The sequence below is a fragment of the Micromys minutus genome, assembly GCF_963924665.1.
Source record: "Micromys minutus genome assembly, chromosome: 5".
Classification (NCBI taxonomy): Eukaryota; Metazoa; Chordata; class Mammalia; order Rodentia; family Muridae; genus Micromys; species Micromys minutus.
The window spans coordinates 51,973,655-51,991,237 of NC_137974.1; the positions used below are offsets into that span (position 1 = coordinate 51,973,655).

General features: G+C 41.8%; 1 protein-coding gene across 1 annotated transcript in view; it reads left to right on the top strand.

Annotated features, from left to right (window-relative positions):
* The window catches only part of EFHB (EF-hand domain family member B), a gene marked incomplete at both ends in the record, with an annotated part of 62,006 nt that extends 44,855 nt beyond the window's left edge, over positions 1 to 17,151 (top strand). Inside the window, 5 exons of the mRNA XM_080917176.1 lie at positions 2,403 to 2,557; positions 8,476 to 8,683; positions 14,501 to 14,713; positions 15,227 to 15,408; positions 16,978 to 17,151. Of these exons, the coding sequence (XP_080773302.1) occupies positions 2,403 to 2,557; positions 8,476 to 8,683; positions 14,501 to 14,713; positions 15,227 to 15,408; positions 16,978 to 17,151 (932 nt within the window). The remainder of the gene's footprint in view (positions 1 to 2,402; positions 2,558 to 8,475; positions 8,684 to 14,500; positions 14,714 to 15,226; positions 15,409 to 16,977) is intronic.
* Positions 17,152 to 17,583: the final 432 nt, after the last annotated feature.

Genomic DNA, 17,583 nt, shown 5'->3' on the forward strand with positions numbered 1-17,583 from the left:
TCTTAGGTTTTCCATCTCCAGGGTTGTCTCTTATTGTGATTTCTTTATTGTTTCTATTTCCATTTTCAATTCCTTCACCCATTTAGTTGTTTTTCCAGTCGTTCTTTGAGTGATTTTTGTGTTTCCTCTTTAAGGGCTTCTATTTGTTTATGTGTGTTCTGCAATTGTTTAAGCGAGTTATCCATGTGTTTCTCCGAGATCTTCATCATAATCATGAAATATGACTTTAAGTCTAAGTCTTGTTTTTCAGGTGTTTGGCAATCCACTGCTTGCTGTGGTGGGAGAGCTGGGTCTGATGTTGCCAGGTTGTCTTGGTTTCCATTGTTTAGGTTCTTTTGCTTTCCTTTTGTCACCTTGTTATCTGTGATTATAGGTGATCTTGTTGTCTCTGACAGGAGCCTGTCTCTCCTGTGGGTCTGAGGGCCCGTGGGCTCAGGAAGAAGATTCCTTCTGGGTGTTTAGCTCTTTGTGGGCAGGCAGTGAGTTCTGATTGCAGTGACTCTGTCCTGTCTTGGTGGGATCAGGTGGGAGAGCTCTTGTGAAGATGTTCTTCGAGCTCAGCTGTCTGTGGGCAGGTCTTGAGCCTTGATGGTGATCACCTGGCTCTTTTTCTGGGCCAGAAAGGACTTGATCCCAGAGTGTACCATGCTACCTGTTCTCTGAGAGCTCCATGATTTTCCTCCAGGGATGGCTTGTAGGGCGTGTGGCAAGGTCCTTGCAGACTCAGGCAGAAGAGCGTTTGTGAGGCTGTTCTGGGGACTCAGCTGTCTTGAGTCTTGATTGTGGTCACCCAGCCCTCCTGTTTGTCCGAAAAGGACCCAATCCCAGAGTGCACCACCCTATCTGCTCTCTGAGATCACCAGGGGTTCCCTCCTGGGACAGTAGGTGAGGGCATGTGGCAGGCTTAAGGCTTATTGTGGAGCTCCCGTGGAAGAGCGATTTCAAAGCTGTTCTGGGGTCTCTGCTGTTTCCTGAGTCTTGATGGCAGTCACCCGGCCCTCTCGCTGGGATGGAAAGGTCTCTCTTCTAGCTTGACTTTTAATTAAAAACAAAGAAGCAAAAAGTTTTCTCATGGGTGACCTCCAACTTGCTATATCTCCAAGACAGGTCTTGAACTCCTCCTACTCTCCTACTACAACCATCCGCTGGGATCACAGGGCTGTGCCAAGATACTGAGCTTTTGTCTTGGTTCAGTTTCACTGCATAGCCCAGGCTGGCTTTGGGTATATATTAGTTTGCGTTCTATTGTTATGATAAACAACATAACCAAAAAAAAAAAAAAAAAAGCAATTTGGGATAAACTGCTGTGGAAAGCTCAACTTCTGAGAAAAGCCAGGGCAGGAATTCAGGTTAAGAACCTGGAAACAAACTGAAACAGAGCCCACAGAGGAATACTTCTTACTGCCTCACTCCCCAAGGCTTGCTCAGTCTGCTTTCTTATTCAGCACAAAACCACCTACCCAGAGGTGGTGCCACCTGCAGTGGGCTGGACCCTCCCACATGGATCATCAATCAAAAAATGTCCCACAGACTTGCCTTCAGGTCAGTCTAATGGAACCGTGTTCTCAGGATTTGTCCTCTTTCAGATAGCTTTAGCTTATGTCAACATGACAAAAAATTACCTAGAACAAGGTAGCTGTGGGCTCTACACTTGGCTAAGGCAGTCTTTGTTTTATAAATAACAATAAAAGAACAGAAAGGGCTGAAGGAGAACTTAGTGGTAGAGCACGTGTTCAACATGCTTGTGACTAGGTGTAGTCCTCAACAATGTAAACATAAAACAAGTGTCATTCTTCAAAGGGGAACAAATATATTAATTTGTATATTAGATTGCACTAGATCGATTTTCTTTCTTTTCTTTTGAGATAAGGTCTTATAGAATTCAGGCTAGCTTGAAACGTTGGCCTTGAATCTTCCTCATTCAGCCTTGTAAGTCTTGGGATTGCATGCATGATCCATCTTTATTTACCAATCAGAATTAAGTGGAGGTAGGTTCCAAGAAACTTTGTGCATACCCTCACCTGCAAACTAATTTGGGGGACATAAGCATTAAAATACAAGCAGCTACAGTAACTTTTAAAAGAACCAATTGCTTTATGTACCTTCTTATACACGGAAACATTCTGTGTAATAATGTCACACTGAGTGAGCATGTTGTACACACTGGTAATCCCAACATTTAGGAGACTGAAAGGATTGCCTTGAGTTCAATGAGGCCAGCCTGGGCTACATGAGACCTCATGGGATACATGGGATAAGTGCCAGCATTAAATGTAAGTGTTTGTTCATTCCTAGAGGTTGCTAGGTCTCTCTGCTTCTGTCCCTCTCTGCCCCCTCTCTCTATTAAAATTCCATGGCCATACTTTAAATTCATATACAAGACTCCTTTTTTTCTTCAATAGGAGCTGGTGATCTCATTCATTACAGATGTCCAGATGAATATCTTCGTGGGAAGGACCGCCAGAGAGCCTTGGTTGCAGCTGCTCGCCACCACTTGAAGAAATTTAATCACCATCACTTTGACACTTTGCTGATGGCTTTCAGGCACTATGACAAGGCCAGTAGTCTCACAGAGTGAGGGGGTTGTGATGCACAGGCAAGTCATAGCAGACTGGTGCAGATGGGGGGAGGGAGTCAGCAAACTATGGGTCATACACAGCTCATTACTTGTCCTTCAATGTGATGTTTACTTGAAACACAACCATGACTTCAAGATTTGAAGCATGGTAATTGGCTATGCATACTCAGAACTGAGTAATTCTATATCTGAGAGCAAGGATACGTGGATCTCTGGGGAACAGTAGACATTCCTAAAGTTAAGTTTTGGTGTTTTCACATTGTACATTCAGTGTACATCCAACTCATTCATAGAAAGCTATTGCCTTGGAGAGCAGAGGCTAGTATCCATCCAAAAAGTGCCTTTTATAGTCTAGGTAGGCCCACAGCCCACGGTGTAGCACAGGATAGGTGTGAACTTTTTATCTTTTGCTTCTTCCCCCGAAATGCCAGGATTAAAGGCTTGTGCCACCATATCTTGGTTCTTGGAATTTAGCCACTGGCTTCGCCTGTACTACCCAAACACTGAGTCAATGAGCTGCACCTATAGGACAAGATCAATTAATTTAAAAACTACTATAAATGTAATTTATTCATTTAGTTTTGGTGCTGGGGATTGAACCCAAGGGTTCATACATGCTAAGTATATGATGTCCTCTGAACTGCACCCCCAGTTCCTTGAATGTGCATATTTCTGCCCTCCTCTCCAGGTAGCTTGGAGCACATTGGATAATTTCAGTGTCGGCATTGTGAACGTTTGCATTTTCTTTCATTATTACTTTGCTTTGATTTTCCTCTACTCCCCTTTGCACCTTATTGTACCTGGTTTTCTAGGCAGTTTAGAAACCATCTAAAGTGGATTTTAAAAGATTATTACTCTTGTAGGATCCAGGTTTCGAACTCAGGTACCAGGTCTGGCATGAGAGTACCTTTACCCACAGAGCTCCTTGGGTGGACCTACCAACCATTTTATAATGAGTTTAATATCAATACAGGCTCAGGATGTGTGCTATTACAGAGTTTCACAATCATTTTAAATTATGAATTTAGCTTTTATTCAAAATTAAATAAACAAAATTTAAAGACTGTACACATTGTTGACATATAAAAGTTAATTATAGAAGAATCTAGGGCAGCACGAATATAAACCATTGCACAGCATAGTATTCTGAGATATGAATAAGGTCAAGCTAAGGTTTGTATCAAGAACACAAGGAAAAAATAAGACAAATCTTAAAGGTCTTTAGAAAACTTAAAAAAAAATCTTAGTTGTGCATTAAGCTTCTCTTCTCCAGATACTTAACGTACTTATAGCTTGCCAAGTTTTAAGATACCAGTTGTGTGGGTGTGAGAGTAAAGGAGAGAGAGAGAGAGAGAGAGAGAGAGAGAGAGAGAGAGAGAGAGAGAGAGGAGAGAGAGAGACCTTCACTGCACCTCTTAGATTGACCATGAATTCTGAGTGTTCCTACTTCCCAAGCAGGTGGCAACACATCTGCCTTGCATCTGTGTCTATTCCTCTCTCTTCTTCTACTTCTTCCCTCTCTCCCCGTGCCTCCCACCCCTGTCAGTACTGCCCTCGACTACTGATTTCCATTCACCTTTACCCCAGAAATCACAGTCTTTATGTGAGAGGCAGAGAGAAAAATAAGAGCAGAATAATTTTAAGATGAGAATAAAGAAATATTTTCACCTTCAGTTCTGTGATGAGCATGATTGAAAAGTTATACCTCACCCTTTTCATATTAAAAATTAATTTAAAATGCCTATTACTCATCTGCTAAGCTGTTTAAGAACAACTGCCTTAGTTTTAGGCCTGGGAATTGTGTGTGTGTTAATGAGTAAAACACTTCTCATTGTCAAAAAAGCAGATCACTTAAGTTTGTATTAATTATAGGCATACATGGTGCACTGGAATTGTAGTATTCCATGACTGAGGCAGGAGAATCAATGTTTTGAAGGATGTTTATGGCTGTCTAGCTAGCTATAAGTCACTACTCAGTTGCATCTCCCCTAAAAAAGCATTTAAAAATGTTGGTAGGAGCGAGTTAATGTAGCAGCATACACCTTTAATCTCAGCACTGGGTAGGCAGGCACAGGCAGATCTCAAGTGACCTTGAGGTCATCAGGCAGGTCTATATAGCAAGATTTAGAACAGCTAAGGCAACTTAGTCCATGTCTCAGACAAACAAAAGAACAAACAAACAAACAAAAGGTGGAGGATGGAGAAAAGAAAATGTAAGTGGGACTGGGAAGATGGGTCTGTGGTCTTATAGAAGACCTGACTTCACTTTCCAGGGCCTGAATAAGTGGTGCACTTACTTATCCCTCTAGCTCCGGGGAATCAATCTGATGCTATCTTCTTGGCTCATTGAGCACCTGCATCATCATGAATATCCCCTCACATGGACATAATTAAAATTAAATTAAAAAGGAGGAAATATACTTGATGGTTTGGTTTTTAATAAAACTACTGGATATCTGTAGTTCATTTCAAGATGATTTTCAATATGAAAACATGGAAGGTAGAATAATCACATAAAAAAACTTACATACACATATATAGAGACAGAGATAAAGAAACAGAGATAGATTGACAGCCACCTGACCACACCCAATGTTTACATGGGGTTATGAGTATCATAGATTGCCCTTGGATTATGGGCCTTCTGTTTCTACTTCCCAAATTGAAATTACAGGCGTGTACTACTATACTCAAATCTGTTGTAATTATTTAATGTTTTTAATGGTAGTATTAGGATGAAACTCAGGTATTATATGTCCTAGACAAGTACTTAGCCAAAAAGCTCTACTCCAGTCAGTTCTATACAGTTCACGAACATGAATAACAGAATCTGCTGTCTTGGATTGTCTTATTTCAACTTGACACAAGCTAGAATTATCTGAATGATAGGAGCCTCAACTAAGAAAAGGTCTCCATGAGATATAGGGCATTTTAAAATTAGGAATTGATAGGGGAGGGCTCAGCCCACGGTGGGTGGTATTATGCCTGGGCTGGTGGTCCTGGTTCTATAAGAAAGCAGGCTGAACAAGGCCAGTAATCAGCACCCCTCCATGGCCTCTGCATCAGCTTCAAGAAGGTTCCTGACCTTGAGTTACTGTCCTGACTCTCTTTAAAGATGAACAGTGATACGGAAGTATATGCCAAATAAATTCTCTTCTCCACAAGTTGCCTTTTCATCATGGTATTTCATCACATCAGTGGAAAATCTAACTATGACATCTGTCGGGATGCATAGTCCTTTGCTTTTTAAAAGTTCATGTTGAATGCAGTTGTAAGAAATACAGTCATTTAATGGTTGTTGATTATCCAAGTAAGCCACCAGGCAGGCTCCTCATGATGTAATCACATCACTGTAAATTGTTCAATGCTGATGTAGCTTTTAAACCATCAGCTTTTAGTCTGTATAGTGTAATGTTTGCCATCCTTAAGGGATGTTTTACTGAGAAGGCAGTGGATCTAGTGCAGTGGAATCCAAAACTGTTGAATTCCCACATTCAGTTTCATAGAAAAAGAATTAAAAAGAATGAAAAGAAACGAACTGTGGCTTTCTAAATGGATATTTTTGGCATATAAGATTAATTCTATTATTCACTGAGTGCCTATTGTCCATTAAGCATCCTTTTAGATAATGTGTAGACTTTCTGTTTAGGGAACTTAGAATCTGCAGATGTTAACAATAAATTTGAATGGTGCCATTATGCTCCAACTGGCTTGAGAGAGCATACTATCAAGTTTGCAACCTTGGTGATATCACCTTGGCGGCTACACAGTAGCCCCAGTGAAGAAAAGAGTATAGAAACTGTTACAAATCAGGCTTCCCCAGGAGCATGGCCTGGTGTATCTAAGCTCCAACACTGGGAGCCAGAGGCCAGAAGATTCATGTTAGAGGCTAGTTTGGGTAAGACCCTGCCTAGAAAACCAAGACACAAACAACAGAAAGTTCCCCTAAAAATGAAGTCAGGACTTCTTTATACTGCATTTGCCTGAGAGCCAGCCATTAAAAGTGCATAGCACAACACTGGGGTAGGACAGAGAAGAGCTCAGAGGGACTCACAGTCACAACTGGTGATTTTGGCTACTAGCTGTTACTGTCTCTGTAAATTTTGAAGCCAGTTCTAAACCATGGTCCCTGACAGCCCCCTAACCCACTGTCTGCTTTCCTTAAGCTTTGAGTGGCATGATGGTTATTTGGAGGTTAAAGGATACAAAGTATCTGTGATTTCAGTGGAGATCAGCCTTGTATTAGGCAGAAAATTCATCATTATTGACAGCATCGATTTCAGCTTTCTGGACTTTGTGATTCTGTCATAGCTTCCATATTGTTTTCCTGGCACAGTATCAGCCTCATGAGTTTTGGTTGACTTGGTCTTGCTGTGGAGAGTTTTATAAAGGAGTTCATATTAGTCCAGGCCATTTATAACTCCGTTGTCAAGACAATATATGTTAATAATAGTAAGCATCGGGAACTTCCCCAGGGCCACACTCATTTATTTACAGTTCACTGGGTCTGTCTCTTTGGGCCATTTCTGCAGGGATTTACCTTCAGTGGCACTGTGAATTCAACTAATGATTCATTCATAAGTAGTTTCTCTTGACAGAGTTTTCCCCCCTAAATCTTCGTGAAGGGGCAACCCAGTAATATATTTTATTTTATTTTTGTGCATGGGATAGAAGTCAGGGCTTCCCACATTCGAGAAAAGCTCTCTCTTCTGAATCTATATCCCAAGTTCAATGTTCACCTATAGTATCTAGAATTCACTGGCCAAAGCACCACCCCACCACCAAGAGGAGTAGAGGTACAAAATAAAATCTGCAGGTCCTTGGCATCATCTCTGAGTGCATCTAAGGCTGGCTTGAAGGAAAGCACCAGGGGCTGAGTGGTTAAGATGTCCTAGTTAATAACTTCCTTCCTTCAAAGGTACCAATTCTCTGCCCTCCCCCATCTCCCAAGTGAACCAGCCAAATTTCTCTCTACTCTCTGATCAATTTTCTTCCAATAACACTTAGTGTAGGAACATCTGCTCTAAACTATTATGTTAAAAGAGACTGGGGGCTGGAAGGTGTCTTCCTTCTTTGGAAAAAATGAATCTTAACACTGTCACAATGGGGGAAGACTTGAGGGGTTGGCAGTCTCTCTCTCTTGCGAGTGGAAGTGGTAGCAAAGAAAACTAGATTACTTTGCTTTGTAATCTCATCTCCATTTTTCCTCATTAGTAAGCAGTGATGTGGAGGACCACTTATTGCCCTGGTAAGACACAGAAGGTGTTAAAAACTCTGTCAGCATAAAATATTGTAATGAGCTGTCAGACAGGCGAAACATTGCTTAACAGAAATGCCAAGCATGTTTTATGACTATGCTGGCTACGTCTCAGTGTAAACAGTGTGGTTTAAAGGCGATGATTAAGCAGTGTGTTTGAGAACAAGCCTGCCATCCCAGCACTTGGGAGGTAGATGGATAAAGACCATAATTTAAGGCCATTCTCAGTTATGTAGCTGATCTTGAGCTGGACTGGACTACATAAGACATTGCCTCCAAACAACAATAAAATACCAAAATGAATGAATGAATGAATGAATGGATGAGTGAATAAAATAAAGGAGAAGAAAAGGGGATTAAAATAAGTGAGGGTTGTGAGCACGGCTCACACATGTTTATTATGTGCAAGGTCTAATAACAAAAAGGCACTGAATGCATTTTGCTGATGTCAGGATCACAAACTCCATATGTAAAGTGTGTCTGTCAGATTGACTCAGTGAGGATGACTCTTGCTTTATGTACACACTATCTGATTCCTCTTAGTGGAAGTGGAAATTTGCCGAATGCACTTGCTAGAGCTATTTTTTTTTTATTTTTATCAGAGCCTAGACTCATCTTTCCTTTGCTTACTGGTTGACAGAAGGGAGATGGGGTGATTGACAGAGCAGAACTGCATGAAGCTTGTGTCCAGGCCAACCTGCATCTGGACAAGATGCTACTGGACCATCTGTTTGACTACTGTGACGTGGATCAGGATGGCCTGATTAACTACCTGGAATTCGCCAACTTCCTTAACTGGAAAGACAGAGTACCCGTCACTGAGTATGAGAAGAGGGTCATCGTTAAAGGTATTTAGTTCTTGAGAGCTTGCTGAAGTTTTAAGCGGGTTTTTATATTTCACAGTTTTTAGGATCTCAACGAATTTTGATATTATGTCATGGTTTGTCTCGACAGTCAATTCAGCATAGCCCAGGGTCATTTTACCTGGGAGATTGTCCAGATAAGCTTCCGTGACAGATTGTCTTGAATTGACGATTCATTCCTGTTAGAGGATGCAGTCCACTGAGGGAGGACTCAGTCCACTGTGGTCAGCACCATCCCTAGATAGATGGGTCTGGGCTGTATAAAAAAGCTATCCGAGGGGCTGGAGAGATGGCTCAGTGATTAAAGTGTTTACTGCTCTTGCAGAGGAGCTGGGTTCAACTCCCAGCTTTCACATCAGGTGGTTTGCAGCTCCATGTAACTCTAGTTTCAGGGGATTCACTGCCTTCTGTCCTGCACAGGTACCTGCATGAATGTGATACACTTAAATTCATGCAGTCCCCCCACATACACACAATAATAACAAGTCTTTTGTTGGAAAGATAGTCTGAGGGAGAGAAAAGAGGGAGCAATGTTCTTCCATAGTAAACCCTTTCCCCTCCAAGTTGTTTCTGGTCATATTTATCACAGCAACATAAGGGGAACTGGACAAAATGTATACAGGTTTGCTTATGCAGAGGATGTGTGTGGAATGAAAGGAACGGATTTGATTGCACCCAGGAAGATGTAAATACATGGCTGAGGGGCAGGGCAACAGTGAGACTCCCCCCTTTAATTATGTGTGAGATTTGTTGGTGAACATTGTGGGGGTGCAACATTAAGCAGCATTCACGAGTACAGGCTAGCCACTTGCCCAGGGACAGCAGCTGGGGATAGATCCTCAACCTTGGGAGACCCCTTCTCAGCTGCTATGTCTTCAAATGCAACCGCATTACACTTTGTGAAACCTCACTTCCTTCACAAGGGGATGTTCTGGTGGCCAGAGAATGTAGATGTGGCCCTGAACACTGCTTCAGCCACATGGTTCATATCCTTCAACTTAGTACAGAGAGAAAGGGTGCCCAGGTAATCTGACCCAGGGCCACTAAAGGTACCCACATTCCTGTCCTGAGCCTAGATTGGAGACGGCAGGGTATCAGGGATGACTATCCTCCAGATAACTGTCTTAGGGCAGTTCACATAAACAACAGGCTGCACGGATTCCCCAAGATGTTGCTGCTTACAGCCATTCTACATTGGAGGCATGATGAGGGGAACCTGATTGTCTTACTTATGGCTGCAGAGAAAACTTACTTTATAAAAAAGTTTTAAAATTAGCATATATTATGCACAGTAATGGGTTTCATTTCGACAAGCCACACGTGACAATAATGTATTAATGATATGTGCTTATTACCCTTTCATTCACCCTCTTATTTCCACCAACTCCTCCTTTCCCAACCAGAGGCTTACTTTTCATCTTGTGTCATTTGATATCGGGACTATGTATTTTAAAATTCAAAGCAAGTTACCTAGAATCTCAAAACTCAATAGCTCCTCATAAAGGGGTTTGAAAACCCCACCTTAGTCACATTTCCATACTTAAGAAATTAAGAATATTTGAGTTGTAAATTTTTATGTAGGATCTGGAGAGATGGTTCAGTGGTTAAGAAGACTGGATGCTCTTACAGAGGAACTGTAAAAAAAGTTCAATTTGCAGCACTTAGAGGCTCACAGCTGTTTGTAACTCCAGTTCTAGAGCATCCGGCAGCCTTCTGGTATCCACAGGGATCAGGCATGTACATGACACACAGATATATATGCAGAGATATACACACAACAATATAAAAATAAATGATTTTTTTGCACAAAAGGTTAAGTGTGGTGGAACACAACTGTTTTTCCAATACCAAAGAAGCAGAGGCAGGAGGATTATGAGTTTGAGGCTGGTCTGAGATGTATAGAGACCTTGTCTCAAACATGCTCCCAAACCAAGTCACACAAAACCAAAAATTCCACAAAAATAAAATGTCATAGTCTTTGTTTGGTTGGTTAGGTTTTCAAGACAGGGTTTCTTTGTGAAGCCTTGCTACCCTAGAACTCTGAAGACCAGGCTGTTCTCAAACACACAGACATCTGTCTGCCTGTCTCCTGAGTGCTGGGATTTTTTTTTTTTTTTTTTTATATATTTATGTGTTATCTTCCAGTTTCCTAAACCTTCCTTCACTCTGATATTTCGGTTCTTTTCAGGCATCTTAAAAGCAATATAGATAATTTTATGAATATCATCCCTCAAAAGCTTTCTATTTATTTATTTTTTTTATGAACGTTGTGGTCTCAGGAACAAGTTTGTTTTCCCTTGCTTTTCTAAATGATTACGGTTTCATTTTTCTAATGTACAGTTTTATCAGCTGAGGCTAGAAGGTGCTTGAGAGTTACTTGAGGGTTATACTTTATTTGGTAAATAACAACACTGCCCTGGCTTCCATTTTCAGCACCTGGTTGCTGGAATTAACTTAAAAAAAACTCTCTGACATTTTTGACTTCTCTTGAGTGTCTCTCCTCTGAAAGTGACACTACTGCAGTTTCTACTTCTATTCCTGGGCTGGCCTGTCACTCTGCAGGGCTAAAGCTGAACCCCCACACTTAGCCATTTTTTTGGAGTGGACTCTTTCTATATGGAACACCATTCTCTTCAGCCATGAAGAATGTTATGGGACATTTTCGCACTGCTAACACCACACCACAGTTCTTTCCACCCTCTTAGAAATAGAGGGGCAATATGTTTTTTTTGGTTTCCTTTTTGATTTTTTCATTATATTTTTGTTGCATTTAGTGTGTGTGTTTGTGTGTGTGTGGACAACTTGTGGAAGTTTCCTCTTTTTCTCATGTGGGATAGAACTGTGGTTGTCAGGCCTGGAGGCAAACACCTTTATCTGATGACCCATGTGTCTTCCAGGCCTTTTACTTTTTAATTAAAATTAAAGTTAAATTAATTTAATTTTCAGACAAAGTCTCACTGCATAGCCCAGGATGGCCCCATATATGTGGCAACCCTCTTGACTCTGATCCTCAAGTGCTAGGATTATGAGTATGAGCCACCTTTCTTGGTACAAGTCATGGTGGTTAAGAGAAAGTAGAGGATTGTTTTCAAACCAAGCAGTTCTAAAAACAGTTCCTATATTTTTTGTTTTTATATAATTATTATTTATTATTATTACTATTATTAGCATTGCAATCCATTGCTTCACCTTGGATTATACACGTGTACTCTTATGTCTGGTCTCTTGTTTTGTTTTTGGAGTCAGAGATACACTCAGTGGTCCAGGCTGGATCCTCCTGGATCCTCCCTCCCTCCCTCCCTCCCTCCCTCCCTCCCTCCTTCCTTCCCTCCTTCCCTCCCTCCCTCCCTTCTTTCCTTCCTTCTTCCCTCCATCTCTCTCTCTTCCTGCCTCTCTCTGTTCCTTTCCTCCCTTCTCCTCCCTTCCTTTCTACTCCCCTCCCTCCCCTCTTGCCCTCCCTCTTCTGTCCCTCTCCTTTCTACCCCTTTTCTGGGAGACAAGGTCTGCCTTGTCCAGACTTAACCCTAGATTCACAGCACTAGTGCTTCAGCCTCACTGCTGTGGGATTACTGCCTGTTCCTTGGAACCATGTTTTCAATGGAGCTTTTTGGCGTGTGCAGTGGTGAGGGTGGGGGAGGCAATTGAGGTATAAACTACCCGTGTAGCCAAGCACTGAACTTCATGATCCCTTTGCCTCTGCTTCCTCTGTTCTCAGTCGAGTTCTTGAGGATTTTATTTTGTAGATTTTAGAACAAAACTTTAAGGTGGTAGCTGGTTGGTTTAGACAAGATTTTCTTGGGGTCAGTATTCTTCCTTCTTCCCATCTCTTTGTCCCTTCTCCCTCCTTTCTTTGTCTTTTTCTTGTTTTCTGGTTTTGTCTTTGAGTCAGTTTGTTGTTATTTATTACAGGCTGTTTTACAATTTACCACCCCTTGCCTCAGCTGCCCTAGTGCTGGGATTACAAGTCTTTACCACCATGCCCTCATTTTTATATATCACATTTTGTCTCACAGTTGGCTTTTGGGGGACAGGAGAAAGTACTGTAAGACCACATTTCAGTTTTATGGCCAAAGAAACCTGCAGTTTGCAGTTTTCTGAGGTTAGGGTTGTGTATATGTCTGTCTCCTGCCCCCCTCCCCCCAGTCTTCTCCCTCCCTCCTTCCCTCCCTCCCTCCCTCCCTCCCACCACCCCTCCCTCCTTGATCTCTCTCTCTCTCTCTCTCTCTCTCTCTCTCTCTCTCTCTCTCTCTCTCTCTCTCTCTCTCTCTCTCTCTCTCTCTCCTTTATTAGTGTGCCTGAGTAGAGGCTCTGTAAGTTTCAAGGCAAGGCAGCATCCCATATTATAGATCAGAGGGGAACTGTTCCTTGGGACTTACAACCACTGCCTGCATTTCCCAACCATCTTCTATGGCTGTGGAAACGTCACAGTGCCCTCAAGCAATGTATGTGGAATAGCTAGCTCGTTGAAGGAAAGTCTTAGCTTCCTTAAGTGACTCACAAAGTCACTCTGCACCCTGTCCTACCTGACATTTTTTCTCATCCTTTTTCGGAGGGCTTGGTCCCAGATGCAAACTGCACATGCTTCCGCTGAGCCATTCATGGCCCTGGGCTTCTCTTTGCTCACTAACATGTAGGACGTTACTAAGAGGAGAGATGGGGTGGGGTTGGGGCAGGTCACAGTCTGTTCTCCCTGGATGGGGCAAGCTCTGCCTTCTCAGTCCGAGTAAATGTCCGAGTTATCTTTTTACTTTTTACAGGATTCAGAGTATCTACATTGTGGCTCACAACCATCAGTAACTCTAGTTCCAGGGGATCTGGTGCTTCTTCTGGTTTCTGACAGCACCAGTCACACACCTGATATCTAGATACACAGGCAAAAAACACCAAACTGAACCAAACAACTAAACAAACAAAAACAATGGCAAGTTTTCAAAAACTCCAACCCCCAACCCCCCAGTAGCCCATGAAGACAAAATACACAAATCTAAAGAATCATTCCTTATAACACTTAATGTGCCTGTGTATGCTCTCAATGTGTGTCACAGCGCACACATGAAGACAGCATGCGGCAGTTAAGTCTCTCCAGCATGTTGTCAGGCTTGGTGGCAAGTGCCTTTACCCACTGAGCCATCTCCCCAAGTATGTCTTTCATCTCCACCTAGGGCTCAGTCTTAGGCAAATCGGTACAGTTCAAGCCAAATAGGAAGCTAAGCTCGAGTTAAAGAGAGAACAGAGGAAAGTGGAGGAACACTTACTGAGCTTCCATGAGGTTCTGGGTTCCACTGTGGCACTGCAAGAAAAAAAATGGGTTCTCTCTTTTAGGTTCTGAGACTGGAAAGATTTCTATGGTATAAAGTAATCGGAGTAGCAGAAAGTGATTCGAGGCCATATTGTCCTGAACTTGCTGTTCCTCCGTGGAGTATTGGCACTGGGAACCTGCTTCATGAATGCTCAGTGTCACTGTTAGGAAAAAGCTACAAAAAAGTTCATCTTTAAAAAACATTACATTTATTATTATCATTATTTCTATCATTGTCTTTTTGTGTGTGTTTGTGTGTGTGTGTGTGTGTACATATATGGGGCTGTACATATCACAGTGCACATATGAAGGTCAAAGAATAACTTGAGGGAGTCAGTTCATCCCTTGTACCATATAGGTCCCAGGGCTCTAATTCAGGTTGTCAGGCTTGGTGGCAAGTGGCTTCACCTGCTAAGCCAAATAATCCAGCTTGTTACAGAATATCAGGCACTGAGGACTGACATCTTACTGTATGGTCTTGTCTCCCTTGTTTTTACTTAAAGGTAAAAAACCAGACTGTGCAAACGTGACTGAGACTAGCATGGGAGAAGCTGAACCAAGTCTTCTAATAAATCCCAAAGACATTGTCCCTAAAGAGCCTGGAAGTTCAGAAGAGACTCTCCGGACAATCCTGAGACCAGGCGACAAAGTTTCTGACCAGTATAAGACAACTTCTTCCGAGATCAACGCTGTTGTTGGAGCCGTTCCTTCTATCTGTAAGCTTGCCTCGTTCCTTGTCCAGTTAAACAGTCTGCATGCCTGGAGGTGCAACGTTCACTGTGTACTCTTGCAGTATTCCTAGCCGCTCTACATTAGACGCTAAGTTTCTCAAGGCCTCGGGCCTTAGGTTTAAACTGTGTGTTGTAGGCATTTTGAAGTCTCACAGGTAAGTTTGACTGACCTCTTGATAATGGCCCAAGTAAAAGTGGTTCTATATTAATAAAACTGAGACTCGTACGGATGAGAATGTTGAATTCCTTTGGAAGCTCTACTTAAACTTCTGCGTTCAAGTATCATTCTCTTGCCTCAGGGACCCATGCCCTGGGAACCAAGGTGCATCCTGCTGTGGTTGGCTATACTCCCTTTGCTGCAGTCTTTGGATTTGATGCTTAAGCACCCTGTTGTTTAGGCTAACTATATTTCAAGGGGTCAGTGGTCACATGTGACTGATAGCTATGGTTCTACAGCTGGGTTTCAGGGTGTCTTTTTCTCCCCCATTGATGACCCAGGTTACCCCATCTGTGGTGTTCCAACCATTCGATCTGACATCCCTGCTCCCCGGCTTCGTCGAGTCAGTGACCTGAATAACTACGGCGAAGAAGGCAATGCTTACTCCTTGCTGCACCCCTCCATCTTCTCCCAGAAAGGTGTATTTGAGAGAGACTTCTTCCAAACCAGGTCAAAGGAAGAGGTACAGAGATCGCCTCAAACTTCAGACTTGGCAATGATCATTATTATTGTTGTGACCACTTTTGCGACTGTTGTCTTTTATTGTGTTTTTCAAGATGGCATTTCCCTGGTTACCCTGCTCTGGCCTGGTACTCACTCTGTAGCCTAGATGGCCTGCAGAGCTTGGTGGTCTTCCTGTCTCAGCTTCCCAAAGCATTGGGATTTCAGGCATGAACAAACACACTTTACCAGTGTTTTATTATTATTATTATTATTATTATTATTATTATTATTATTATTATTATTATTATTTTTGCATGAACAAACACACTTTACCAGTGTTTTATTATTATTATTATTATTATTATTATTTTTGTTTTGAGACTGAGCTTTGCTAGGTATCCCAGGCTGGACTTGAAATCATGATCTTCTTGATTCCTCCTATTGAGTTCAGGGATTACATATTGTTTCTAGACTGATCCACATTATTTATTGTATCACCATCATCATCATCAATCATCATTATTCATCTTATTATCATCTTGTGTAGTCCAGGGCAGCCTCCAAATCAGCTGAGGCTGTTTTTGAACTTGTGATCCACCTGCCTCCACCTACTGAGTGTAGGTGTGTACCTGGTACCTGTGGTGCTGGAGATCAAATCCAGGGTTTGTGCATGGTAGGTAAGAGCTTTATGAACTGAGCGCCAGGCCTAGCTTTAGCCTCAGCCCATGACTATCATTTTTGAGTTCTCAGAAGTCTAGCTTGTATAGGAGCCCTTGAATATAGGATTCTTGATGAATGATATTCAGTTTGGTTGTCACATGCTGTGAAGTTCTGTTTTTCTTTTTTTTCCCCCAGAGTATATTATATAATTGTCTTCCCCCCTTTAAACAGGGTCTCACTATGTAGGTCAGGTAGGCTTTCAACTCAAGAGCATCTTCCTTCCTCTGCCTCCCAAGTGCCGTGATGACAAGTACAAATGGTCATGTTCGCCTTCTTTTCTTCATTGCAACTTACGTAATCTTCATTTTGGGAGTTAGATTTTAAAAAATATAACCTGTTTATTTATTTGTGTGTGTGTGTGTGTGTGTGTGTGTGTGTGTGTGTGTGTGTGTGTGCGTTGGTTCTTTCCTTCCATTATGTATGATTAGGGGATCCAAGTAAGGTCTTGGCAGCAATCACCTTCACTCTTTTTTTTTTTTTTTTTTTAATAGAACAATGCAAGAGTGAGAGAAGGTCTCCCTCTACAGCACAGGTTTATCTCAAATTCACTATGGAGCCCAGGCTGGCTTTGAACTTCAACATTCCTGCTTTAGCCTCCAAGTGCTAAAGCTACAGGAATGTACCCTCACTGTGCCCGAAAAGGGCTACAACTTTGTTATCTACTCCTTTTATGTGTATAGGCAAATATGCATATGTGAACACATAGACCTTTGGGGAGGAACGCATCTTCTTTTGGGGAAGACCAATGACTGTCAAAGTACATGTTAAAAAGTTTTAAAAAATATATATTTTATTATATGAACTTGATTTTTAAAATACAAAATTAAAAACATAAATCTTGGTCTGGACTTAAATTCATTGTTTCTAGATTTCAGATATATTAACTAACATTGGAGTCAAGCTTTCTGAAGAAGAATTCGAAAATGTATGGAATCTTGCTTCAAAAAAACACCAGCAAGGAAAAGTTTGTGTTGAAACCATCAGGAACGTTCTAGATGAGCTACTGCATGCAGACCGCTTCAAGTGTAAAACGACCATGTGATATTTTTGGGAACTTACACATTTAAACAAAAGAGATTAAATCTATATTCATCTAAAATGTTCCGGTTTCACTGTTATGTTGGAACTTGGCTGCCGCTTTGGCGTAACTCCTGAGCCTGTGTATACGACTTTATCTTCTTGTGAACTCGAAAGCATCTAAGGACTTGACAAGTGCTGTAAGAACCTTCTTCCTCACAGTGCTCATAGCTTAGAAAGATGATGATGGTTAATAATGTTTGGCAGGCTTAAGAATGCCACCCATTTTAGCACCTCTGAAATTTGGTTGCTCTGTAATGCCAAGTTAATCCTACTTTGCCTCCAATGCTTTGTTACTGTGTTTAGGCTTTGATATGAAAAGATGGTTTCTTAGGATGCCTTTGTTTTCCAGTGAACTCTAGTAAAGCAGGTTATTGAAAGAAGCAGGATGTGAAAA